This window comes from Parasteatoda tepidariorum, chromosome 3, assembly GCF_982258835.1.
Source record: "Parasteatoda tepidariorum strain Cologne lab strain chromosome 3, Ptep-v5.0, whole genome shotgun sequence".
NCBI lineage: Eukaryota > Metazoa > Arthropoda > Arachnida > Araneae > Theridiidae > Parasteatoda > Parasteatoda tepidariorum.
Genome location: NC_141757.1, coordinates 48187003 through 48214649, shown reverse-complemented (window position 1 = coordinate 48214649; position 27647 = coordinate 48187003). Strand labels below are relative to the sequence as shown.

Here is a 27647-nt window from a genome sequence, read left to right as displayed (position 1 = left end):
TGCAAGTGCCATTTTCTTTTTGTTACCAACCACTTCAGCTTTAAAAAACGATTATGTACAAAATGAAAATAGCTGAAGAAAAAAGCGAACTGTTAGTACCTGCAAGTTAAGATTCGAGATCTGCAGGTTAGAAACTCCAACATGTATTGAATGCTAAGGAAGAAACTAAACAATGATCAATAGGTTAAGATACAAATTATGAAATTAAATATTATCAGAAAATCAATATATCTTTTTTTTTTCGAATGGTAGGCACTGAACTTTATTCGTTTCGCCTTAGAAGATGCCAGAGGTGTTACTCATTTCGCGTTACCCAGTGGGCACCTGTGAACCAAAGTCACTGAGGCGAGTAACATTGCCCACGCCACAAACCCGTTCATAGGGTGGGCACACATTCATTATCACACACAACAGAGGACAACACAAGAGATAAAAACATCCATGCCCAGAGTGGCATTCGAACCCGCGGCCATTGGCTTCGCAGTCAGGTGTGCTAACCGCTCGGACACCTGGCCGGCTCTTTTCTTTTAAAATAAATAATAATAAAGCAAATACAGTAAAAATGTTTATTTGACAAAAAGTAAACATGACAAACATAGAAACAAGTATAAAAATGGAGAGTCTTTAGATGAATGTTATCTTTGTACGGGATTGATTCACTTGCCAGATATCTAACTCTTCGTATTCTTCAATTGCTTCTTCAAACTGTCCAGGATTGAAACCCTTTGCCAGACATCTTTCCTGTGCATCAGCCATTTTAACAGTTCTACACTCAGTTTCTGCCATTATGTCACAGATGATGTTGAAAATTTGATCTGTTGCAGTTTGGGCCCTGGAAGTTATTCAACATTATTTATTATATCACTTTTGAAAATTTAAAATAACATAAGTAGGTCCTAAATTGAACTAGGGGTACACACTCTGTGGATTGGGGGGTAGCCCTTGCATGCTCAATGTACAGCACCTTGCATCGTTATCACATGGAAGGAAAAAAAAAACTATGTAACTAGCTAAAGAAATTTTATAAATGTTTTCAAAAAGATGTCAAAAGGTTTAAATCTTCTAAAATTATAATTTCTTTATAACTATTATGTTCATTTAAAAAATTAAAGATGTAAGTTATAACTTTTATTATGGAAGATATATTATTGATACAAATATTAAGCAGAAAGTTACAGTTTAAATATAGTTGGATTTTACTGGCATATTAGGCAAACATTTTATTTAAAAACTTTAATTAAAACTATTTTCAATTACAACATGTTAGTTTGATTATGATTTTTTTTTTCATTCTGTTAGCTGTTTAATTTCCCAATAAGTGAAAAGAGTTTGCTTGAAAATTTACAAGGTATACTACAATTTTACCTTGAAATACTTGTTTATTTACTTCAAAATTTTCATTCCTGCAGCTTCAAGTTGTAAGAAAAAGAAATTTAAATACTACTATTATGGTTAAAAGGACCCAGTTTCATTTAAAATTATTTCGGTTTCTGCCACTTATTCAGAACTGCCACTCTATTTGTAAAAAAAAATTCAAGGATTTTTTAAAGATTTTCAAGGACCTAAAATCCAATTTTCCAAAGACCTACACAGTAACATAGCCAGTATTCAAAAATACACGTCAACCAGGTTTTATTACATTGAAGCAGAAATAGTATATTTTTAAAGCATAATGCTTAGTTGACATAGAAAAAGCATAAACATTAAAAATTTTACATAATTTCACAGTTGTAGCATTTTATAACATGTGTAACCCAGAGCTACTAATGATAGCTGCATTGCAGTTTAAATCAAACTATCAAAAAATTTCTAAAAATCATCAGTACACATCAACTTTTAAAGACTGGCACTAGTACAACTAAGTTACTTTTTATGAAAAATTTAATGAAGTGTATTACAATTAATTGAAAAATAATAGGACAATACACAAGCATTATAAGAAAGAATTTTAAGAATTTATCATGTAATTGCAAGTTCATTAAAATACAAACTTTTATTATTAACTTTTTTTAAAGCAAATTTCAGTTAATAGAAACTGTACATAATTAGATAAAATTTCAAAATGTATTCATTCAGCATTATCAGTTTCAATTTTAATAATGCAATATATTCTCATTACCTCAGAATATTGGTAATGTTATTTTGAACAAAATAAAACTTTTTGTAGCAAAATATTCTACAGATAACAAACTAAGATTTATTAAACTTTATTTTCCTTAAAATAGACCATAAATCGCAAGGCACTATTTCTTAAAATTTTGTGAACACTATATGTAATTTTGAAATTGTGTGCATATGATATACCAAATTATATGAAATGTGAAGATCGCGTATATTATGTATCACAATGTATGATTTATGAATTGAAATTCAACTTATGTTTCGTAAATCGGGACAATATGAATAACAAATTATATAGTTTGAAAAACACACATAGTAACAAGTGGTAAATCATGATGAGTGCCACATAAACCATATTAATATGAGGTTTGTCAATCAATTTTTCATCAAGGAAGATTTGTAATTTAATAAGAATCTTAAATCAGAATCGCTGTCTGTGATTCGTAAATCATTTCGATGAGAATCGTGTATGGCAATTCTTAAATCCTTCAACTCAGATCCTAATGCATGATTTAGAAAACATTTAAATGCATATCACTTTGTATAATTCGGAACTCACTTTAATGCAAATTGCAACGTTCGTTTAATGCAAACCACAATGAGTGATTTATAAATCACTTTCATGCGAATCATGATGTTTGATTCAAAATTCCTGGAATCTAAAGAACTAAATTTTATCCATTAAGCAGTAAATATTAAATGTAAAACTCTAAACATAAACGATACAATAATTACCGATCTTAATTAAAAATTTAAAACAACAAATATTTAAGCAATAAGGATAACAATATTAATCCCCTGTAATAATGAAGTTGATATTTAAAATTTGAAGAAACACTGCATATTGAGCAGAAACTAAAACTATGTACAAAATTTTCTAAAAATCAAGGTGAATCATAATCTGGCCCTTTCACTTTCAAGAATTTACTCATTGGAGCTTTTGGAAAATTGCGTGAAGGCAAATTTCTTTAAAATTTCATATTTAACAGCATTCTATATTGCTTCGATTCGAAATTTTTAAATTTTCGGCATTGGAAAAGGAAAAAAGCAAAACAAACATCGGAACTCAGTAAGCCCCATCAATTCTTTTTAAATCGGAATTTGCACATATTAGCAAATAAAAAAATTTCAAAAACAGCCCCTGTTTCAAAATTAACGCACACTACATGTGGTAAAAACTGGCTAATAGTGAAAAGAAAATAACAAAATCATGTGCACCACATGATTTTGTTCAATATATATATATTTTCACTATTGCTTTCCCCAACTCTACTCTTATCTAGAAAGTCAATCACCAGAGAGTGATAAAAAGGGATAAAGGGTCTTTTTCTAAATTTAGATTAGGCTCTAACTTAACTGACCTTGAACTTTTCTTCTGTAAAGAAAACTGTGAGAGAAGGAAGAGTGACTGAAATTTCTATAATTGTGTTTGAAGCTTCTTTTTATTTTCATGCTTTTTTGCAGGAAAGATATTATTATCTTGAAAATTATTCAGAGAAAATCAAAAACTTTTCAAAGGCTCTATCATGAAATTCAGACTTAATGGGGCCCTGATTTTTTCCACAACAAAATTTAAGAACTTTCAAGTAATGTGGGAAACCATTAATTATGGGCATACCCTTTCCTGTGGAGTGAATATGTGTTTTGATTTTGAGGAAGTTTAAAGATTAAACATTGTCACAACAAATAAAAAAAAAGACTTGTTTATTTTGATACATAGTTATTTTTACAGCTTGGCGAATATTTTGTTAAGTTTTATGTTAAATTACTAAAAAAACTCGAAATTATGAAATCTCAAAAGACAACCATAATATTGAACTTATTATTATTTTTTTTTAAAAATTAGTATCAAAGATGATCAAATGACAATGAATCATCAAAATTTGTTTATAGCTTTGAAATACTTATGCCAGAAATTTCTATTTTTTAAAAATAATTAGTGGTGTTTTTTATCCAATATGTTCTTTCCCAACTGCTAATGACTTCAGTGGTTATACCGAAAGAAGATCGATAATTCATGGTTCTGCAGCTTAACTAAAGCATTCAATGTGTCAAAGGAATAAACAAAGAACAGTACCTTCCACCTGGTTGCTGACTTTGATTTAAAGATGATTTTGACATTTCTAACAATCGGATGGCTTCATCAACATCTTGTTTTACAACACTCTCACGCAAGTTTAGTCGAGCCTAAATAAATAATAAAAACTTTCATTACAGTGACACTATAATTCATTATTATAACTAATACTGCTTCATTACTGACCTCTTGATATATAATTTCAGAAAACAAATGACCTTTTTTTTCCAAGTGACAAAATAAAAAAACTGATTTGCATTTTTTAAGAACAATGAAATTTGTGTATTCAGTATTCTCTTACCAGGACGCTTTAAGAATGGTTCACTATTTTAGGTTTTAGAGTAGTAGTAATTAAGATTTAGAGCAGCCAACTTTTTTTTTTTAAAGTTGCAAATGAAGAAAGTAACAATAAAAGTAAATGTTGTTAAGTAAAGTTATAATAAAATTATTTGAATTAATCACAACTACTTTCCCTTTTTATAACAAAAAATTAATATTTCAGTTACTTTTTTGAAATAAATACTTTCAAACAAACTGGATCTTTAACTGCATGAACTAATTTTATTACATGAATCAGATTCCTTACAGTTATATTGAGAATTAAATAAGGGTATGTATAAAATGGAATGAAATAAAGGTAAAAAATTATTCACTTGCAGTGAGTTTTGAATGCACTTCATTAAATTAATTGAAGAAAAATTTTATGTGCTTCGGTAAAACAAACAATATGATTACCATTAATAAGTAACAAAGATGACATATAATGTAGAAACAGCAACAAAACTGACATGTTCATTTCAATTGGTAAAATAAGATAAAGTATGTCAAAGCCAAGGTGGCTTATCAAACAATGCTAGATTTCTGGTGTTTTAAGGTTGATAGAGTAACCAGCCACAGAATCTTAAGTTATCAAAGTGAACTATGCATTAGGCTCCAAGAGATTAATAGTAAAGCTGCTTAAACCAGAATAAGTTTTTGATCGACAGCTTCGTAACCAAACATATAGTATAATACTATGGATCTACTGTAATTTGTGTGGTTAAAAAAATTAGTTTCATTTTCGTTCAAAATTTGATAGACTGAAGTTCTCAGGAATCCACCTCTAACTGATACATAAAAAAGCAAATTTCTTTCTCTTCCAAAAGATATAAGTTATTGAAAAGAGCATAGTTTATGGAAGATCTTAACTGCAAGAGTTAAGTTTCTCATTTATTTATTCTAACTTCAAATTTAATAAAAAAGAAATACCAGTCATGCAATTGAATTGTGCTACAATTCAATACATAAATAAAGATTTGAAGTGAGATACATAAATAAAGATTTGAAGTGACTAGACAAATAGATTACCAAAGCTGTAGCTAAACGCAGTATTCCCAATAAGTTTCTTGCTGATGTAAAAGTCATATCCTTGCTGTTTCGTGCTTCTTTTCTAATTTCAACATATGCACTGACAATGTAATCAGTCAGCTCTTCGTGAACAACGGGATTAATCCTTCGACAATACTGAGCATACTTTCTTAGTAAGTTCATTGGCATGGGATCAAAATTAGCTTGAGGTTCTCGACAATGCATATGGACTTGAGTGATATGGTCAGCCAGTCTGAAATAGAAACATGTCAAAATGTTGCATTGAATAATACAAAAACTTCCTTTACATATGTACTATACTCATACATAGCTCTTGAAACAGATTTATATTTTTAAATGCAGTACAATTACAAAACAGACATTTGATGGATTGACAATATAGTTAAGAGTCAAACCATATCAATTTTTAAGCTAAAAGCAATGAAATTTAACATATCTTTTAAATGGTTATGCAAACAGAATCAAAATTTTTTTTTTTTTGGTATAAAGAAACATGCTTAAATATTGCTTTTCAGGTTAACATATAAGCTATTTTTTCATCTTTAAATCCCCATTTAAATTTTTTTTTCTTTTGTTACTTCTCTCTACCAAAGTTACATATCAAAACAATAAAATGAAGTACAAAAAATGAAGCTTTAATTTGTTTAAACTTTTGCAACAAAATGTTTTCCTTTTCAAAATTTTACTATTTTGAGAGTAAAATTTTACTATGATGTCAATAGCTTTTTTCTTAATTTTGTTTTGCAAATTTTTTAAACCAGAATTATCCTCAAGATAAAATCCAACCAGCCCATGAAAGTTTCAATATTTGTACTTAATTTATTTAAATTATTCTTATGTTATTAGATCTTTTCTATTTGATGCAAGTCACACAGAAAATTTTGGTAATCATATAATGTAAAGGGACATACTATTATTATTATTTAACTTACTAAAATCACAGACAAACATCAATAAAAAGAAGAGTTAAAATTTCACGAGAAGCTTTTTCATTAAAGTACGTACCTTCGATCATTTTCTTTGTCAGGCTTATCCTGTATAAGCCACAGCAGATCAAAACGAGACAACAATGCAGCAGGCAACTGAATATTTTGTTCAATAGATCTTTTAGGATTGTAACGACCATAAGCAGGATTTGCAGCTGCTAAAATGGACACTCTTGCATTCAAAGTAGTTAAGATTCCAGCCTGAAAGGAAATTAAGCATAATTTAGTCCGAAAATATATTTATGGTTTGTGAATACAAGTATATTTAAAGATTTTATGATTATTTCATTTTTTGTTTTGCTTTCACATAAGAGAGAGCGGAGCACAGTGATCCATATTTGAGTGTTTAAATTTTTCAGAATACATCCTAAAATGTAAAATCATAACATTCAATATGAATAAACTTTAGAGATGAACTCAAACATTTAATATTACTATAAGTTTTTTCAAAGTAGATATGTTAATATTTTTTTACTATAAAATAAATAAAAATGTTCATTTTAAATCTATAAATAATCTATTGGTGAGCTTCCATGAATAAAAATAAGAAATTAAAAACACATTTTTGTGTGATGGAGTATTGTAAAAAATACATGAATTTTCTTTTTGATCTAACTGTATATATAAAGAGAAACAGATAATTATAATTAAAAAAAATAATAATTTCTATCCTTTCACATAGCCTTATACAAAACCTGTTTCATTTAGTGATATCCACACTAATTATTCTAAAAGCAAATTATTTGAGTATTCCAAAATACAAACCTTAGCAATGGAAATTGTTTGCTGTTCCATAACTTCATGGATAGCAGTTCGATCAGAGTCCATCATTTTGTCAAACTCATCAATGCAACATATTCCTTTGTCAGCAAGGACTAAAGCTCCACCTTCAAGAGCCATCTCACCAGTAACTGGATCTTTCATAACCGAAGCAGTTAAACCAACCCCAGAAGAACCACGGCCAGTAGTATATTGACCTACATGATAAATATAATAATCACAAATGTTAAGATATCTTTCAATGAATCTGACAATTAATAAAGTACAGATATATGTCACTATTATTGGTAAATTGCTCCATTTTCAACTGTTGTTTAATTACTGACTTACTTTATAGTGGACAAAAGAAAAAAGTCAGGATATTTCTGAAACAGTATACTTATACCATACTTTTTTTAAGTAAGGTATAACAAGGTATAAGTAAGGTTAAGTAAGGTAAACAAAAAAAGGTATAATTTGCTCTACTTAAATAAAATAAAAGTAAATTTTATTGCAAAAGAATATAATATATTATTTTTAATTCCAGTATTACTTTGTTTAGAACAGAAAGTTTTCACCTTTTCCAGTATAATTTTAACAAAACTGAACTTAATATTTATTGAAATCATCATTTTTAAATTTACATGAAAGAGATGAATCAATAATTATAAAACTAAAAAGAAAAACGTTTCAAGATTTTATACCGCATTTGCCGAAAATAACAAATAAGCGTATGATCCCCGAAGTCATCACCATAATAATTTCATAATATAAAATTGTTCACTATTTCTCTTTCATAAAATGGCTGAATTTTTAAAATGGTTTAAACAATTGATTCTGAGGGTATGACTATGTATCTAAAGGATGTAAATAATTAGTAGGCAGTCCCTAAATTGGAACTATCGAATTCTGCAATTTCTACTAGCATTATTAATCAAAATGAAAAAAAATTTGTTTAAGAATCACATTTTTTGATTCTTTAAATCAATTTTTTAAAAACACACATTTGTATTTTTAGAAAAGAGAATGTTCTAAATACACACAAAAATCAAGTTAAAAATTAGAACAAAATATTTTTTATCAGAGCTAATTTGAATCCTATAAAATATGCAGGAAAAAAAAAAAAAAAAAACAGAAATGTACAATAAAACACTCATATATGTTTCTTCCCTCAAATAACTTCTATAGCTGCAACTCATATTTTTGACTGCTAAAAAAATTTGAATAAGAAAAAACTGGTTGTCCTACAACTTTCCATGAAAAGAAACATAACATTTAAAACTTTTCTTTACTTTTAGAAACAACTGTTTACAACATAACAGCAGAGTAAACAACATGTTTACTTTGCTTCAAAATTTTTTAAAATAAGTTTGTTTACAATAATTTTATTAAGTAAAGAAAGACAAGTGTTTAATAATGTAAGGAAAATAAAAACGTACTTCTTGGAGCTAAGCGATCTATGTAGGACAGAAGCTGGGATTTTGCAACACCAGGATCTCCCATTAAACATATATTGATGTTACCTAAAATAAACAATCAGAATTTAACAAAAAAAAAAAAAAAAAAAAAAAAAAAAAAAAAATACTTGTTACCTAAGAAGTTGAGAAATCAGACAATAGCTTAAATATACCTCTAATTTTCATCCCACTGGGATTTCTATCGACACCACCTACAAGCAGCAAGAGCAAGGCTTTTTTGACATCATGATGACCAAAGATCTCAGGGGCAATGCTACTTGCCATCATGTCATAGTTGAACTTGTCTAAAATATAGTTGGAGATTATTAATTTAATTAAGTTTTGGAATGAATTACTCTTTATAATTCGAAATAAAAATTTAACATAATTAGTACTAACTTCTGATTTCTTCTGCTTCAGCCTGAGTCATATCAGTCTCATTTAATTCATCATCTTCTGTTTTATTCATTTTTACAATTCTCTAAAAATTTGGTTTTTAAGCAAAAGGTTAATAATAGCAATATAATTATTCTAAAACAAAATTTTAACTGCATTTCTTATGTATACTTTCATAGCTAGTCACAGCAGACCACAATTTATGCTTACAGCTTTAAATGATTAAAAGCTTTACATAACAATAGATTTGACTCATTTTAAATAATTCTAACAAAATCTTCAATTAATTTAAAAAGAGAGTTTAGAAGAAAAACTGAATAAAGAAAAGCTATTGAATACTATAAATGAGACATACTTCATTATGTAGCAGTAATGCTCATTTAAATACTCAGGAAATAAGCTGAGTAAAAAATATAATTTTCAAACTAAATTTTTTCCAGAAACTTTCATTATTTCCTGGAAATTCTTTAAAACATACAAAAGCCAAGACAGTTGGTTTTTACTTAATATTTATAAGCTTACATTTAAATTCTTAGTACAGAGAAAGGGATTAACAACCAACAGGAAAGAGTCAAATGTAATACTTAAAAATAATAGATCATATAACAAAGCTTCAGAAAGAAAAATAAAATTTTACAGTAAAAGGAACGTACATGTGCTTCTAGGAATGTATCAGTCATCAAACCAGCAGCCATCTGCCTGAAACCAGTACGGACAATGGGCAAGAAAATTCCAGTAACGCCGCAGTGATCACCAGGAAGAACTAAGCGAGTCATCTCTCCTTTTGCATGCACAGTCATTGTACGAGGTATATTACCTTCTGGAACTTGTTCACTCTAAAACAAATTTATGGACAGAAAATAAAATATAAGTAAACTTACTTTATACAAGTATAAGAATAGCTGGTTTGAAAACCATCACTTTTTTTAGTTTGTAGCAATTATTCAGATTGAAGCTTTGCAGAAAATACTAAAACTAGTTTTTATTATTGATTCACTTAAGAACAAACAAAAATAAAGGAGAATACTCTTCATTAACATTCATAAACAAAGATATGATCTTAATTAACTAATAGTTACATTCCTTGACATTTTAATTTCTAGACAAATACAGTCTTAATTTTGCAGGGGCAGCAAATTTCTCCCATAGTGGAAAAGCAGGGGAGAAAAAAAAACTGGAAGAAATAGGCTTCTGTCCAAACAGAATTTTAAAAAAAAAAAAAATATATATATATATTCATAAAAATTACTTTAACATTACATAAACACTATTATCTCTAAAAAGAGAGAAATTTTTTTTTCGCAATTGCCAATAATACCACTCTTGAATGTGAAGGATTTATTTCAAAAACTGTTCTATTTGTTATAAAATTTAGTAATACTTAGAACATTTGTTCCAGTTACTACTTACCAGCTCTTGAATTTTAATTTCTTGAAACTTGATGAACTTTGAGCCTCTAGTTTGCAAATAAAGTCTTCCACCAGATTTATTGACTCGACATTCTTCACTTTCACAGTTAATTAAAGGCATGAAATTCAGAGAATTAACCTAAAACGAATATTAACCATTTTGGTTAAAATGATTAAAACTTGAAAACATTTTTTTTAAAAATTAGTGGAAGATCCTAAGATTATACAAAATATACATGGAGTTAAAAACAAAATCTGGTATAAAAATAAAATCAGTGGCCAACCTAGGATTTCTTTTCAGGTCCCAATTTTAAAAATCTTGTAAAAAAATAATAAAGAGAACTTAGAGAAAATTATTTTTACTAAAAACTATGGCACGTTATTAACTAAAGACATTGGCAAATTAGACTAAACTAATTTCTCTGTTGTTAGATAGAATAGTTACATTTCCCTTTTCCTTGGTACATGAAATATGAATTCTGTGAAAGGATCCTTTTAGTAGTTTAATGGACATGCTACAAAGTTCAAAAGTAGTTTTGAATCATGGTTTCGTTCATAAGGCTTGAATTTTTGTGAAGGGCCTTTTATATAAAAGCTACTTTAAGATCCAAAATTTTCTGAAACAGATTCTATTTCTGTTTACATTGACCACTGAAAATTGAAATAAAATAAAAGCAGGTAAAATCACAAAATGTCTTGTGTTTTGAAACTCCAAATTTACAATCTTGAAGGCAAACTGCCCTCTCTTTACAAGTATACAAATTTTTGACAGTTTTAACTATATAAAACTGTAGAGTTAACTCTCACAAAAACCTTAAAATATTCATTTATGTAGTGGTATAAATATAATTATTTTTATTCTTAATACAACATTGAATGTAATGATAAATAGTAAATAACTGCTTTTTTACAGAAATTAACATATGTTGAAAAAAAATTCTTTTAAAAAATAAATCATTGATGATAATCATAATCAATAAATCATAAATGAAATGTAGACCTCCATACACAAATAAAAGATCTGCAAGAAACTCTTTAGTTCCAAAGTTGTTTAAAAATAATACATTCTATTTTTTAATTTAATGCAGTTTCATTAAGACTAAGAAACAAAAAAAATATTTAAACAAATGAAAATGAAAGAAAAAAATATTACAACAAAAGAAAATATTTCTACAACCTCAATATGAAATTATAATAATAATTGCACTACTTTAAAATTTTAACTGGTCAATTTTGTATCATTGAGTAGATGAGAGCTTGAAAACAATAATTTTTACTAAATATAATCATTGTTAATTATACATTGATACAAACTAATTAACTAAATTTACTAGTATAAATTTATATATTAGTATTCATCAATGTTTTATTTAACATTTTATTATGTAACAACTTCTACAAGGTGTGATCCAATAATAAAATATACAGGAAGAAAATAGTAAATTCATCCTGTTGAACCAAGTCTGACACAAAAATAAAAGATCAATTAGGTGCTCCAGGTCCAGAAATCTATATTTACCTGAAAGTAAATTTCTTAAAGAAACATAACTCATTGCTGACATACATTTTCCCACATACATTTATTCCTAACAAAAACAAATTTAGAAAAATTGTCAAAAGCCAGTTAGTAGTCACAAAATTTAGTAAAACAATTTATTAAATAATTTCCACATTTGACAGTCTATCAAATGTACAAGAAACTAATTACTTAATGATTCATATTCAATATATATATATATAAACGGTGGAAAGTCCCAAATTTAGAATCATCGGAACTTCAATAAGTCTGAAAAACAGTTTTCCCCCGATAATAGGTCTTGAAGGTAAAGAAATAATTAAAACATCGTTATTCAATAAAAAATAACAAATAGACAATAATTAATGTCAATTTCACTCAACAACGAGTAAATCTATGTGGTCTATTTGTGATGCTTTTGTTATAGATTTCTGGTTTTTAAAATCTCAATATTTTAATACATTATTAAAACATACCGCAAATTCTCAATTAGCAACAATTCCACAGTTAATCCGCGTGGTTTTGACGATCTTTTTTTTTTTTTTTTTTTTGTTGTTGTTATTTTTCAAACGGATTTTCTCTTGGTTTCTAAGATATCAGTGCTTTAATACAATATTATTTTTGTTAGATAAATTTTGACTTAAGAAATTCGCACTCAATTATTGACGATTTACCTGCAAACACAAGTGGATTTACGATCGAATTTTCATAAGTCACCCCGATGGATGTTCACAATTGTACACGGGATTCAATCGCTCATTTGTAAAGCATTTTGTACATTTGATTTCTGGCGATTTTATCGTTCCCGTTGCTTTGTCGATCGTATTTTCAACTGTTTGGAATTTCCAATTAGTTATTAAAATTTTAATTTCATTTTCATTATAATTCCAATGCATGAATTCTGAATAATGCTTTTGAATAATCACTTGATGACCTGCTTTAGTTGTGACTTTATCCGAAATCTGCAATTTATCCAAAATTTCAAATTTTTTGCACTCTGAAATTGAGTGTGTCATTCTTGGCAGTAATGACCCTTTTATGGGAGACGTGAGAAAAATGTGCAATTCTTTTTTGCGTTGCAGTGAAATGCCGTAATTTGCTTCCATAATATTTAACTTTTTCCCCACATCCCAGCGGAAATTTTATCAAAATCGAACAAAAATTGGAAGTCTGGTAAAAATCATAAAGAAGCAGAAAAACAGGTAACCCAATTTCTGCATCCTTTTTTTAGCAGGTGGCAAAATAAAATAGAAAATTAAAAGGAAAAGAGTTATGTTTATTCAGATTCTGTTAAAAAATGTCTGAAAAAGAGACCCTTCCCGTAAACCAACATCCAGATATGGGACCTTGTATTGTGTGTATATACATACACACACAGCATATATGAAAACACATACATATGAATACAAAACATAAAACTCTTAAGTGTTAGCCTATTTCTACCACAATTTAACAAGTATAAATTCTTATTAAAAAAAAAAAAAAAACTACTACTTAAAATTAAATATGAGTTATCATTATTGCATTGAAAAAACAAAATCATATTTACCGCTTTGATTGTTTCAGAACCGCACTGATCACAAGTGTAAGTGGATACAACGATCATTGGTTTAACTTCAGTGCATCTAGTAACAATTCCTCTAACAGTTATAAGTTTTCCAATATGTTCAGCCTTAACATCTCGTACAGAAAGATTTTCGATGGCGCTTTTGTTCTTGAAACAAACCTCACTGAAATAATAATCTTATAATTTAGACATTGATAATTTAAATGCTTTTAAGTCTAAACAATTTAATACACAGATCAGCAGCATTATCATCAAGAGTTTATTTAAAATTTTTTTTTTTTTAAAAATAATGATGTCCAAAATTAATTGTTCAGATGGCAATTAAAAAAATGACTACCATAAAAGTTTTTGTTTATATCTTGCTTATAATTTTGTTTTGTTACTTTAAACCTTAACAATTAAACTTACAATTTCTTAAATTTCTGCATAATTTACAACAATAAAAATATCAGTTTAATAAAACTTTTACTACATACTTATGAAGTTACTCCATTAATTTATTATGCTTGTTCTTAATAAAGTAACAAATTGCCATAAAAATTTGTAAGGCTGAAAACTTAAATTTTAACAGAACATAATGGTTTTCATAACAGACATTCATAATAATAAACACTCATTTCATAATGGAATAAAAATAGACATTTATCATATTTTGCCCTTTTCCTTAGTACTACATACTATATACAATTTGAAATATTATTGATTATGCTTACAATCGTCTCAAGAGTTCAGGGGGATATCTATTCTTAGGGTCACGATATTCTCCTTCTTCATGAAATCTACTCTCAAGCTTTAACCTCTGTTTTATATAAACATCCAATACATCCTTAGCAGGAACCTACAAAATTAAGAAATAAAATTATCATGTAACTAGGAGAAAATGTCATTAAAATTACACCAAGTAAGCTTAATTTAAGACTAAATAGAGCAAAAATGCAATAATTTAGTTTTACAATGGGAACATTAGATTTATCCACATTTGTTAGAGTTTAGAAAATAAATACTTTTCTGATTTACAGAATTTATTATACTTCACAGTTCAATAAAACAAGACCTTTATCATAAATGAATAAATAATTTCATAAATTATTATTAATAATAATAAATATAATAAATTAACAATAACAGAGTTCATTAACAATTCCAAACATTTGCACAAACAAGATCTAAAAGCCTAGATGCAAAGGTTCAGATTATGATTCCATTTCAAAAATTTGAAGAGGGCTGGGAGGAGAATGAACAAAATTTTTTTCCTTCAACAAAAAAAAAAAAAAATCAAGGTTTATGGTACATGAGAATTCCAAACTAAAATTTTTGTACATTTTGACATAATTTGATTTATTTAAAGATTTTAACAGCTCATGAATTGAAAATAAATATTTGCTTCTCTGATTTTTAAAATTTTTTTTTTAACAATCGCAATAATGTTAAAAACCTTAATTTAATTTCTAACAAAATTAATAAAAATATTTATGTAAGAAACTAGATTTTTAAAGACATTAATAACTTAAGTTTTAGATGTAAATTTCAGTGTAACAATTGCAGGAAAGAAGATAAGAAAACGACTCGGATTCATAATGGAATACTGTGATTACTCAAGTTAATAGTTTGTGAGTATAATAATAAAAAAATTATCAGAATTTGAAAGAAGATGTAGAAAAGGTATAAAAAAGGGAAAGATCAATAATTGCTGAAAAAAGTTCAGAAAACGGAATTTTGATCATCAAGTGCACCACAAGAGATAACTTAAATCCGATATCCTCATTGAAATGAACTAGAGATAATTTGGAACAATAGAATGCAGAAAAAAAAGACAGCACAAATTCAAAACACTATCATATTAAAAACATTGGAGCTTGAAAAACTAAGTGGAAATATCTAGCTGAAACACAATCGAAAAGCTTCGAAGAAATAATTGTGATTGCCACGAATAAAAGTGATAACTTACACACGTAAATTGCGTGTGATATCAAGCACATCGAAATTTGAAAAATCTCGAGATGGAATGATAACGACATCGTTGTTAATCGGGCGTGCAATATCGAATTAAAGAAAAGCAGGGTAAGTTGAAAGCTAATTAGAACACTGTTAAGTGGTAATTAAAAGATAAATGAGCAACAGATAAGCATTAATTTAACAGTATTACTTGATCAAAAACATGCAAATGAAATTTAATCAGGGAATATCTTACCGCTTTAGTTTCTTGAGATTATTGATTTAAGTATTAATAGTTATAGCTCAGTGGCTTCCAAACTTTTTCTCACACAAAACCCTTTGAGATAGAAATTATTTCTTCTACAGAATCCCAATTATACAATACTTATTTTTCAAATTTATCAAAGCAAATATTAATTATTAACATTAGTATTTAGTCATTTTATCTTCAATGATCTACCACCTATATGCTTCATCAACCATATTTTTTTTTATTTACTAAAGTAACTATTAATTAGTAAGTTTTTTTTTAAATTTCTAATTATTTACTTAATAAGCTAACTTCATAACAGTTCTGAAAACATCACATACATAAATAAAAAAAAATTTAAAAAACGTTGGCCATTTATATTGTGTTGTGAGATATTCTTGGTGGTATCCAGATAAGACACATAATAACAAAGGTATAAGTTTAATAAAACAATAAAACATAACATAACAATAACATGCTTACAGCACGTAACAAGGTTAGCGATGAACATCTATTAGGAATGGGTATATATACTCTCTGGAAAGGTATGGCAGCGCCGCTATTCAGAAACTACAGGCTGTCGTCGTTGACTCGTAGTGATGACGGAAGGTGACGTCGGTTGACATCACAACAATTTATTGGTAAAACATTTAAGTAACAAAAGGATAAATCAATCTATAGTATTTAGTGCAAGGTAACTTACCTCCCTAATCTTGTAATTAGGAAGCATTTCTTGGATAACATCAGCAAATAATGCAGTGTAACGTCGGCCATTATTTAAAATTGCATCTGCTAAATCAAGAAACATCTCTTCAACATCATCAAGATCAACAGTAATCACAACCTGATCACGATGAGCAAGTTGCGTCTATAGGAAAACATATACAGGATAATTCAGAAAAAAGTTGATATTAAATTAAAATAATAAAAAACATAGTATACTGCAATAAAAAAGTATTACATCTATTAAAGTAAGTCATTGATATAAGAAAGGGTTTAAACAACTCCAGCAGTGTTCACTGTGACACGATATCAGACCATCATGTCAGTTCAGACAACTGATTGGAGAAAATTTGATTTCACTTCTACTTGGATTAGACAGCAGTTACAACAATTCAGTCTTCCTTCAAGGTTAAACATTTGGTTGAAATACCTGAAGCCTATGAATAGTAACCTCAAGAAGGAAACAGTTTATTATTATTTTTTTGGCGTTGTGTGGTAAAATGACAACGAAAATCAGAGAAAAAGCTTTGTTTTCTAAAAAAGTTTACAAGCTTGTTTTTTTAAAACTTATTAAGAATGAGGAAAAACTGGTTTTGCAGGAGCATGCGTAGTTTGTTATATTTTTTTAAAGAAGAGAAGATGACATCAAAGAGATAGATGGAGAACATGGCATGGCTTTGCTTTAATAGAATTATTGAAGGGCACGAGAAAATACTGGTATGCTTACCATGAAGTTACTTAGTTTTGTTTAATGTTTTAGGAAAGTGAAGATAGCTGTTTCATTCCCAATATGTGATGCAAGATGTAAAAATGCTATGACACATATACATGTTTTGGATTTTAATTTAAATAAAATATAAACAAGCTAAAAGTTTTGGCAGGTGTAGATGGAAGAAGCTTTATTTTCATACGTCAAATTTTGATAGAAAAAATAGTAAGTATATTTAATTTGCCTCTCAAATATTAAACCTTAAAAACAATGATAACTGCAAAATAAATGGTAATTTAAAAGTGCAAAATATGTGATACCTAATTTAAGAAAATGTTGGAATTAGAAATTATAAAACAAAAAATGAATGAACCTATGAAACTACAGCTATTGGGAAAGATTTTTATCTCAAATGTCAAATTGTGATAGAACTATTATATGGTAAGTGTACATTTTGTGCCCCTCAAAAATTTAACATTAAAGTACTCATAACTTCAAAACCTAGTGGCAGAATTTGTTCAGGCTTTCTGTGACATACCTCTCTAATACTAATATTTTTCAGCAAGTTACTTATAAAAATAACAAATATGTATGTTACTAATTTAATATAATAGAAGTGACAATGTCAAGGAAAAAAAAAAAAAAAGAAAAAAAATTGGATTAATAAAATCTTTTTTTTTAATTGAATATGTAGGTAATATTTTTTTACTCTAATATTGTGGGTGATATTCTCGCATTTTGTACGGGATTAACACACTATTTCTTTTTCAACATTTTGTAATTTATCATCACATAAAAAAAAAAAATAATAATTGCAAAATCTGTAGCAGTAGTAATTACCAAAAAAAAAAAAAAAAAAAAAAAAAAGATAGAGGACATAATCAGGCGAATTGGATTCTTCATAAAGGGGTTACTAAACTGTGTCAGAATTTCAGAATTCAGTTGTGTTAATAATAAATAATATCGCATTAAAAAGAACGGATTTTAAAAGCTATGTTGAAATCAATTGTAATATCAGCATAAAAAAAATAGAACGAAAATTTCTACAGAAAATAAATTCTTTTTTTAACTTCATTATTCTCAAATGAAAATAGAAAAATCACAAGCATTTTTTTCCACTCCAATGCGCAAGCGAGCAAGGCATCTTTGAATATAATTCTGAAGAAAGAATAAAATCTGTCGAAAATTTCTGCAGAAAAGAAAAGTAAAATTTTTTATTTCCCAAAGAAAAAATCTTTCTGCAAGAACTCTAACGCTCTGTGACAATGTCGCCATGATTTTGCCACAGGGCTTTAAAATAAATGATAATTTTAAATTGAAAATATGTTGTACCAAATATAAGAAATATTTGAGAGAAGATTTCAAATCAGTATTTACGCCATAATAATTGCAGTTTAGGTGACTTCCACGCATTTGCCCACAAGAAACTAAAAAGAAGAATCTTAGAAGGGTATAACTCATAACCATACTTAGTCAAACCTCAACACAATTTTTTAAATAAATTTTGCAAGATTAAAATCTCTTCAGCGGCAGTAGCTGGTGGGAACAAACAAAATACTCGCAAACAAAACCATTACATAAAAGTTATACTTTGTTATGAACCTTATAGGCTTATTGTTTTTAATTTTAAAAATGCATTTCAAAGTAGTAAAAAAACTTTTCATTAAAAATGAATTTAGAGACTAAATATATGTACATCGAATGATACGCAAATAATAAATAAAAAACCGTTATTTAGAATTGAATGCAATGTAAAGCTACTATGCAGAAATTAAACGAAATGCTAAATAAGTCCAGAATTCGTAAGAAATGTTCATATCATAATCCACATACACAAATTTTAAAACGTTAATGTTATTACAGTAATAATGATAATAAACGAAGACAGAATTCTACTCACTAGTTGTAACCCATACTTCAGGCTTTTGTTGCCTTTATCATCATAAGAAGCGAAACTTGCTAGAAAAGACTGTATTTTCGCTAAAAAAACAAAGAAATTTGTTAAGTTCAGATAGGAATTTCTAGAATTTTCATATATATGTAATACTCATCATTATTATATTATGAAAAGGGGTCTGCCCAGGACAAATTTACTACCTTTTAGCGGTACCTTCACAAATTAAACTTTAGGAAAGTACTTTATAAAATACTTTCTAAGATTCTCTCTCCCCCCCCCTGCTTAAAATTTTGTTGTTGTATCCCCAAAAAAGACAAACCCGGGGTTAATTAAGCATCTCGATTTGCAATAGAACTTTTCCCTTTCTCATAATAAAGATAACTTTTAGTGCTAGTACTGTTAAATGTATGTTTTTATTGCATTCAAGTTGAAATTTAACTATGGAAAATGATTTTCATAGATTTTTAAATATGGATACAATTTTACACCCAAAATTTTACAATAGCAAAATTGTTTTTGAGCAAATATATATCGAAATTTACCAGTCATAAACGATTTTTATTTGCAGTGACAACTTTTGAAAATATTTTTTAATTTCACCATATTTTGGTGTTGAACCTTTAATATAATTTTCTATTTTCATAAATTACGTCTAAATTTTCACAAAATTGGTAAGTCTGAAAAAAACCTAGACAGACCTCTCGTGATATAATATAATTTACTTCACATATGAAACACAGAATATATGTACAAAGAAAATATAAGGCAATAAATATTAAAGAAAAAAAGAAACTATATATTAATACAGGTTAATTGAAAATAGTTACTTTTATCTTCAGTGTAGTCCCTCGACGGCATTTTAAAATGAACTTAAGCAAAATAAAACATATAAACGAATTTGCAGAAGTTTAATGTTAAACAATAAATAAGGGAAAGCAAATAAAAAGAATTTGGCGGGAATAAAGGTATGATAACAATTAAACAAACTCTACGAATAATTGTAATCGTTTAAAAGGCATATTATTTTAATACACGGTTTGCGAAAGCGATTTACCCACTTTCGATCCCATCCAAGAGAAATGGAGGACCTGATTGGTGAATTTTTCACTGCAGAACCTATTTCACCAATCAAGTATTTAACTTCCTTCGACAGAGGGCCAATTGCTGAAGAGGCTATTCCCGCTGCTTGCAATGTTTTAAACGCCTGTGAAAAACTCGCCAATCAGATTCTCGTTTACATGCAAAAATTAAATAAATAAATTAAATATCCAGTCATAATGACAAGATACTTTTTTCCTTTAGGAAAACATATTTGACAGACAATTTTAGGAAAAATTGAAACTCAAATGCGATACGTGGTTCATGGTTTTAACCCTTTCCAGGATGAGGCAAACAAGAATGAGACAGAGCTTCTGAACTGATTCGTTTTTAGTATTAATATTTGCCTCATATTGAGGCAAATATTAACACTGAAGGAAGTTCACTTGAACGTGGAACCTTCCGAGAAAGAAGTTCACTTGTACATGGTACCTTTTACTTAAGCAGCACTAGATTTTCACAATAAGCTATTGACGACGGTCTTGGAAACTTCCCTGAGGATGATCCAAATTTATGCCATCACAATTTAGATCCTCTGCAAAGAGGCTTTCGTTCATGAGGCCACTTCTTCAATTTAGATATAGATCTGATGGGGAAGGAGATTTTCATAAGATCCCTGTACTGCTCTGAGAAATACCACATAACAGATTACAGATTTTTTCGAGCACGTTTATCGTTTGTACTCGGTTGATCTTATCGAAATCGAACCCGATCCTTCTGGACCAGAGTCTGATTCTTTAACCATTAGACTACCACTTCCCGGAAAGAAGTTCAACTGATTCAATTATGTAACAAGCACTGTTTTGAGGAAAAAAGAAGACTTTCTGCACGTTCCTAATCGGTTTTTGTTGAAATTTAGAGCAAAGATGAAGGCTGTTTGAGGCAAATATTGAGGTTTTGTGTTTTGAGCTCGGTTAACAGATAACTTAGCTACCTGACAAAATCAAAAATTGACTGATTGTTCATTCTAAACAAAATTTTTAGATAAGTTCAGTAGGGAGGTAAAGTCTTAAGACGATATATTTTACTATTCTAATTTTTTCTGAAAACAAAATTTCTTAATGTTGTAAATTTGTAATATTTAGTCATTTTATATGGGGACCAACTAATGATAGAGACTTGAAAATTTTTGATTTACAAAAAACCAAACATAAATTTGAAAAATTGAATTCAATAATTTTGTAACGTACCGATTCAGTTTTTTCTAAAACTTTTATTGAAATTAATCATCTTAAGGTAAGAAGAAAAAAAAGTAAAATTTTAAGACTTCGTCCTATATCCTTTTGATTTGAGGACTACATCATACCGCCTGAGAAAGGTATTAAAGAGACCTTCAAGACTGGACATCGGGATTTTTGACCGTTCTGGTTTTGACCGTCCTGAAAGAGTTATGCCTTTGAAGAATGCTTTTCTGTGTCCCAACTTCTCTTCTGATGATTTCCCAAGGGTGTTCTATGTGATTAACAGCAGGTTATTGACTAAACCAGTTCACAATTTTAACCTTCTTACCTTTAAATCAAATTATTTCAATTCTGAAGATGTGCTTAGGATTATCTTTTTACCTCGAGGCATCTTTTTATGATCATAAAGTAGCATATGATTTTTAAAATGTTCTTGTATGCATATTGATCCATAGTCTCATCGATGCATACGAGATGGGTGACGCCATTCTGATGGAAAGCTACCCAAATCATTACTTATAACTTTCCGTTTTTAACTATTGACCGTTCTTACCTGGGATCCATTTTGGTGCTATTAAGACGACGAATTAAATCGTCATCCAACACTTCCAAAGAAATTGAATTTGGTTTCATCCCTCTACAGGGCAATCTTTCAATTTTTAGTCGTCCATGCTTCATGCTGCTTTGCAAATTTCAATAGGACCATCCTATTCTATGTTCGAGTGATAGGATTTTTATAGGAACCCGTGCTCTCAATCTAGCAACGCTCAGATGATGTCTTATTTATGATGTAAGTCTATGCTCTGTGACCATCTCTTTGCATATTTGAATAGTACTTTTTTTGGTCATCAACCAACTTTTTTCGGAACTCCTCTGGACGTCGAGTTTTTTTTCTTTCTAAAAGCTCCTGATCTTGCACCTTTTCCATCCTTCCACCATATATATATATATATATATATATATATATATATATATATATATATATATATATACAGTGGAGCATCGTTTATACGACGCCGAAGGGACCACCGAAAAACGTCGTATAAACGATAACGTCGTATAATCGATTTTTACTTCTAAAACTGAAACTAACTCTGTTTTCAGTTAATTTTAATGTTTAACGTGTTGATTTACATAAATTTCTAAATTAGACAAAGCAAAACAAACAAATAACCAAAGAAGAAAAATTGCAGTGAGCAATTTGAATGAATGTTACCTTTAATTATATTTTCTTGCTATTAGTCTCTACAATGCTTTGAATAGCGAGTTGAACTTATTGCTTTCTATGATGCAATTTTAAATTTCTAATCACGGCCAAATCTAATGGCTGAAGCGCACTTGTGCAATTTGCAGGAAAAAAGAGAGCTTTTACATTTTCCAAAATAATTAGTATCGATGGGTGCGCTGGACATTGGTCGATGAATAGCAAAAATTTTCGTTTTTGCCTCTTTATAACATTGTCTAGTTTTTTCAGTCATCTAGTAAAAATTACGGTCGTCGTCCAAGCATTCTTGTTGACACCCTTTTCTGTATCATTCATGTTGGCAAATGCCGCCCTTTTTTAAAATACACAAGAAAAAATAAAAAATTAAATAAACGTGAACAAAATCTAAAAACCGACGTATAACCGATTCTGCGCGTCGTATAAACGATATATTTTTACATTAAAATGAATAGGAATGATTTGGGACCACACTAAAACGTCGTATAAATGTAAACGTCGTATAAGTGATCGTCGTATAAACGATGCTCCACTGTATATATATATATATATATATATATATATATATATATATATATATATATATATATATATATATATATATATATATATATATATATATATATATATATATATATATATATATATATATATATATATATATATATATATATATATATATATATATATATATATATATATATATATATTTATATATTAGTCATGCCCACCTATAACGTTATAGAGCCTAAGACTTCCGGTTGAGCCTGTTTTTTTTTTAAGGTTAGATGGTGAATGTCAATGTCATGAGGAAATTTTGCTTATAGAAAAACTTAGAACAGAAAAACATATTATCTCAAAACTTCTGTTCCCTACTGTATCATGATAAAACGGGAGACCATTCGTTAATTCTATGTGGAGGGACATACATGAGCTCTATATTGCGTAAAAAATAGTGGTTTTTGAAAAGCGGTGAACGTTATTTCGAAACAAATAGTTATACATTTTTAATGGTACGTGGTTTATAATCTTTGTGAATTAATTGGTGTTCGTCCAGCAACACTGAACCAGAAAGGGTTAAAGAAGGACATGAGTGAAAACTATTATGTACTTCAATAAAAATAAATGTTCTGGCCATTTTTTTCACTGAAGTAAATATTATAGATTGATTAAATTTTTTTGAAAATTTTCTGATTCATTTTTAAAATATAAAGCGCTAATGTATTGCAAATTTCTGAAACAAAATTTTTAAGTTTGCTTCATATTATTAGAATCTCAATCACTTTTTAATGAAAATAAATCTTTGACTGCCATTTTTATAAAAAATTACAACTCAAATGCAATGAAACATTATTTTAAAGAGAGGTATTTATGTCATAAAACATGGACTTCGACTAGCGAATTAGTGAAATACATATTTTGTCAAGATGAGAAATCATTTTCCAAAAGGTTAGAACCCATAAGCAAAGAGTAGCGCATGTGAACTATTTAAGTTATTAAAATAAATGTTCCACTGAGCATATTTGTGAAGTAAATATATTAATTGGATAGTTGCACATGAAGAAGAAGAAGAAGACCACAAATACCCACTCATCTGATCTATAACGTCAGCTTCAGCTGATCGTTTATAAGATAAATGGCGTGTTAAAGTTGAGCTAAGTTTCTCCAAGCAAGTTAGAATGTTACTTTACTTGAATTTAGTTAAATCGACGTGTATAATATCGAAGTTAATTCCATACAGAGTCGTAGCGCACATCGAATTTGTAGATATATAATTCTTTCTCACCTGCGTTTTCTACTTAACTTATATTTATTGTTTGTTTATGTATTTTATTGTAACCGTGATATATTTTTGCTTTTTGTACTTTATGTTCTACATGGCTCTCAGCCTGACTTTGTGTTAAACAAAAAATATATAATGAAAAATTGAAATCTTTGTGAAAGAATCTAGAACGTATCACTTAAGAGAATTGATACTTGACGGGCTTGGCTTACTCGAAATAGAATGGAAATAGACACAGCTCCATCTAAGATCAAATTTTTTCGATGAAAATTTGCGCACTTAAATTTATAATAAAATTTTTTTTAGATAATTTTTGTGCCTCAATTCTAATAAAAATATGTTTATTTTAAGTGAGCTTTGGCATTTACCTTGGAATATATAGTGAAAGCTTTGAAATCTTTGTGAAAGAATCTTTGTGACAGAATCTTTGTGAAAGAATATAGAATGAGTCACTTAAGAGAATATTTACTTGATGGTTTTAGCTTACTCGAAGTAGAATGGAAGGCACAGTCAACGTAAGCAAATGCCCTGTTTCAACAACCAATTAGGATCGAGATACCCACATTATGCCACTTGCAGGTTTCCCAATGTCAACTGCAGCAATAAGGTTATGGTTATTATTTTACGAAAATAAATGAATTTTATTCTGATATTTTGAAAGACAAAATATTCATTAAGTAGATTAAATTAAAAAAAAGGGAGAGAGAGAGAGAGAAATATATTTTTATTTTATTTTAAAAATTTTGCAAATTTTAGATTCTGAATAATTTGAGAGAAAACTACAAAACGCATATGTTTGGGCCATGAAACATCCCACGTCTCTTTGTGAAGTCAATAATCTAATCTAATCTAGAAGGCTAATGAGTTCTGTGAAGACATAACTGATGGAGAGAATGATTCTTCTGATGTTACAATACTAGTGGAGAAAAAAAGCTAAGATGAAAGAATCAGTCTGTAAGGTCATTATAAAACTTTTCTGACAGCCTGCGATTTTTTTCTTATACGGAAATGACTTTTATGGCCGAATCACCTGATGTTGATACGAACTGAGATGAGACAAAGTTTCCAATAATTTCTTCTATATTGATTTCAATGTTGTTTCATTATAAATAATAATAATACAAATAATAAAATAAATGGTTAATAATAGTAGGATCAAAGTGATTTTATTACGAATTTTTTTTTTTTTTTGATTTGCCACAAAATATTTTTTTAAAATATTAGATAATTAAAAGTAAAATGCATAGAGATATTTTAGATCGAGACGACCAGTTGGGGCGGCTCTGGCCTTTACAAGGCTATCATGCTGATGGAAGAAGAAGAAGATATTAAAAAAAAAAATTGAGTTTATATATTTAATTACAAGAAAGTTTACTATGAGTTAGAATCGATATTTACTTTATTTTAAAGTGATAATTTAGGCAACACAATGTCACTGCCCCCATTGGGGCGTGCAAAGAATATATTTTGTAACTCTACGTCATAATATCAAAGTGGCATAAGCAAAAAACCCTCAAAAAGTCGCCATGTTTTACGGTGGGGAAATTAAAATAACAAAGCGAAGATCAAAACTATCTCATCCAGTTTATTTGAGGTAGAAAGGCTCATAGATTCCAGCTTGACAGACAAACTACTGGATTTTGCCAATTTTTATTCATTACCTATTGCGCTTTCCGACCTCAACTATGATTAGTTGGAGTTCAGAAAAGGTTTTTGCTTTTATTAAATTGCAACCACAAATATGCATAGTGTTTTACTTATGCAGATTTATGCAGATTTTGAAAAGAACTATGTATTAAGAATTACCTTGCATATTTTAATAACTTTGACTGAAAATTATCGCAAAAATTTACTAAATCTGAAAGTGGACACATTGACAGACCGTACTAAGATTATAATTGAGTATTCAAGGTGAATCGTAATAAATATGAATATCATAATCAGTGTAATCGTTAACATGGACAGGGTGTTTCGTAACGATCACCTTTAATATACGTATTATTTTTAGTATTCTGGCAATTATTTTTGAATTTATGTTTTTTTCACCATTTAGGGAGGTTTCGTTGTTTACAGTTCCACCTTAATCAGAAGTGATTCGTTAAGTTTGGAAAACAGATTTTTTTAAAATTAATTTTAATTAAATTTAATTAACTTTCTCTCTCTCTCTCTCTCTCTCTCTCTCTCTCTCTCTATATATATATATATATATATATATATATATATATATATATATATATATATATATATATATATATATATATATATATATATATATATATATATATATTGAATATCTGAATTCGCTACTCGCTTTATAGATTTTGTTTTATTCTGTTTTTTATTTTTATTTTATTTTATTTTCTGTTTTTACGTGTTATTTTTACTTATTGTGTTCTATTTTATTTGTTGTAATTTTTAAAATTTTTTTTCTGAGTGCTCCTCACACTATTGTATTAATATATTTTGCTTTGGCTATATTGATACAATATTAGAAAGCATTCTTTTTTGCGGATATAATCGTGTGGGCAGATGAAAAGATTATATATTTTATTTTCCAGATTTTTTAAAAATATTTAATCCTTTTTTTCTCTTCTAGTTGTTCGTTATTTTTTTTTTTTCATTATTCTTTTTCTTTTCCTCCCTTTTTTCATATGTCTATAATTTTCCTTTGTTATATATATATATATATATATATATATATATATATATATATATATATATATATATATATATATATATATATATATATATATATATATATATATATATATATATATATATATATATATATATATATATATATATATATATATATATATATATATATATACAGACAAGCCGTCGATAAGAAAATTTTAATTTTAAAAATAAAATTAAAACAATAGCAATGTTCTAAGTATGTAATATTAGGGATGGAATTTTAATAATATAAATTTAAAAGTTCAACTTTGCCTAACTGATTACTATGAGGGAATTTTTTTTATCGTAAATAAACTGCTTTCAAACCTGGGTTAGGGCTTATTAAACAATTGTAAATTTTTGATGCTTATGTAAGTATGGTTTAAATATGTTGAGTGCGCATTATAAAATTTAGGAGACTACGAAGTTTCCTTTCATATTTTATGATTAACTTCGATAAAGCATATCCGGGTAAATCAGATTTCTATCTTTGATGCCTTATTCTCCGATCGGA

At 28.2% G+C, this 27647-nt stretch overlaps 1 protein-coding gene across 1 annotated transcript; it reads right to left on the bottom strand.

The window, feature by feature from the left end:
- Positions 1 to 552: 552 nt before the first annotated feature.
- Positions 553 to 20264, bottom strand: Mcm7 (minichromosome maintenance 7). Its single transcript, XM_043038926.3, has 15 exons — positions 19998 to 20264; positions 19174 to 19253; positions 16545 to 16709; positions 14370 to 14494; positions 13639 to 13819; positions 10575 to 10712; positions 9818 to 10000; positions 9168 to 9249; positions 8942 to 9073; positions 8751 to 8834; positions 7318 to 7529; positions 6572 to 6753; positions 5546 to 5798; positions 4199 to 4308; positions 553 to 832 (listed from the first exon to the last, which is right to left on the bottom strand). Exons 1-15 carry the CDS (start codon positions 20026 to 20028, stop codon positions 625 to 627), a joined length of 2166 nt encoding a protein of 721 aa, XP_042894860.2. The 5' UTR covers positions 20029 to 20264; the 3' UTR covers positions 553 to 624.
- Positions 20265 to 27647: the final 7383 nt, after the last annotated feature.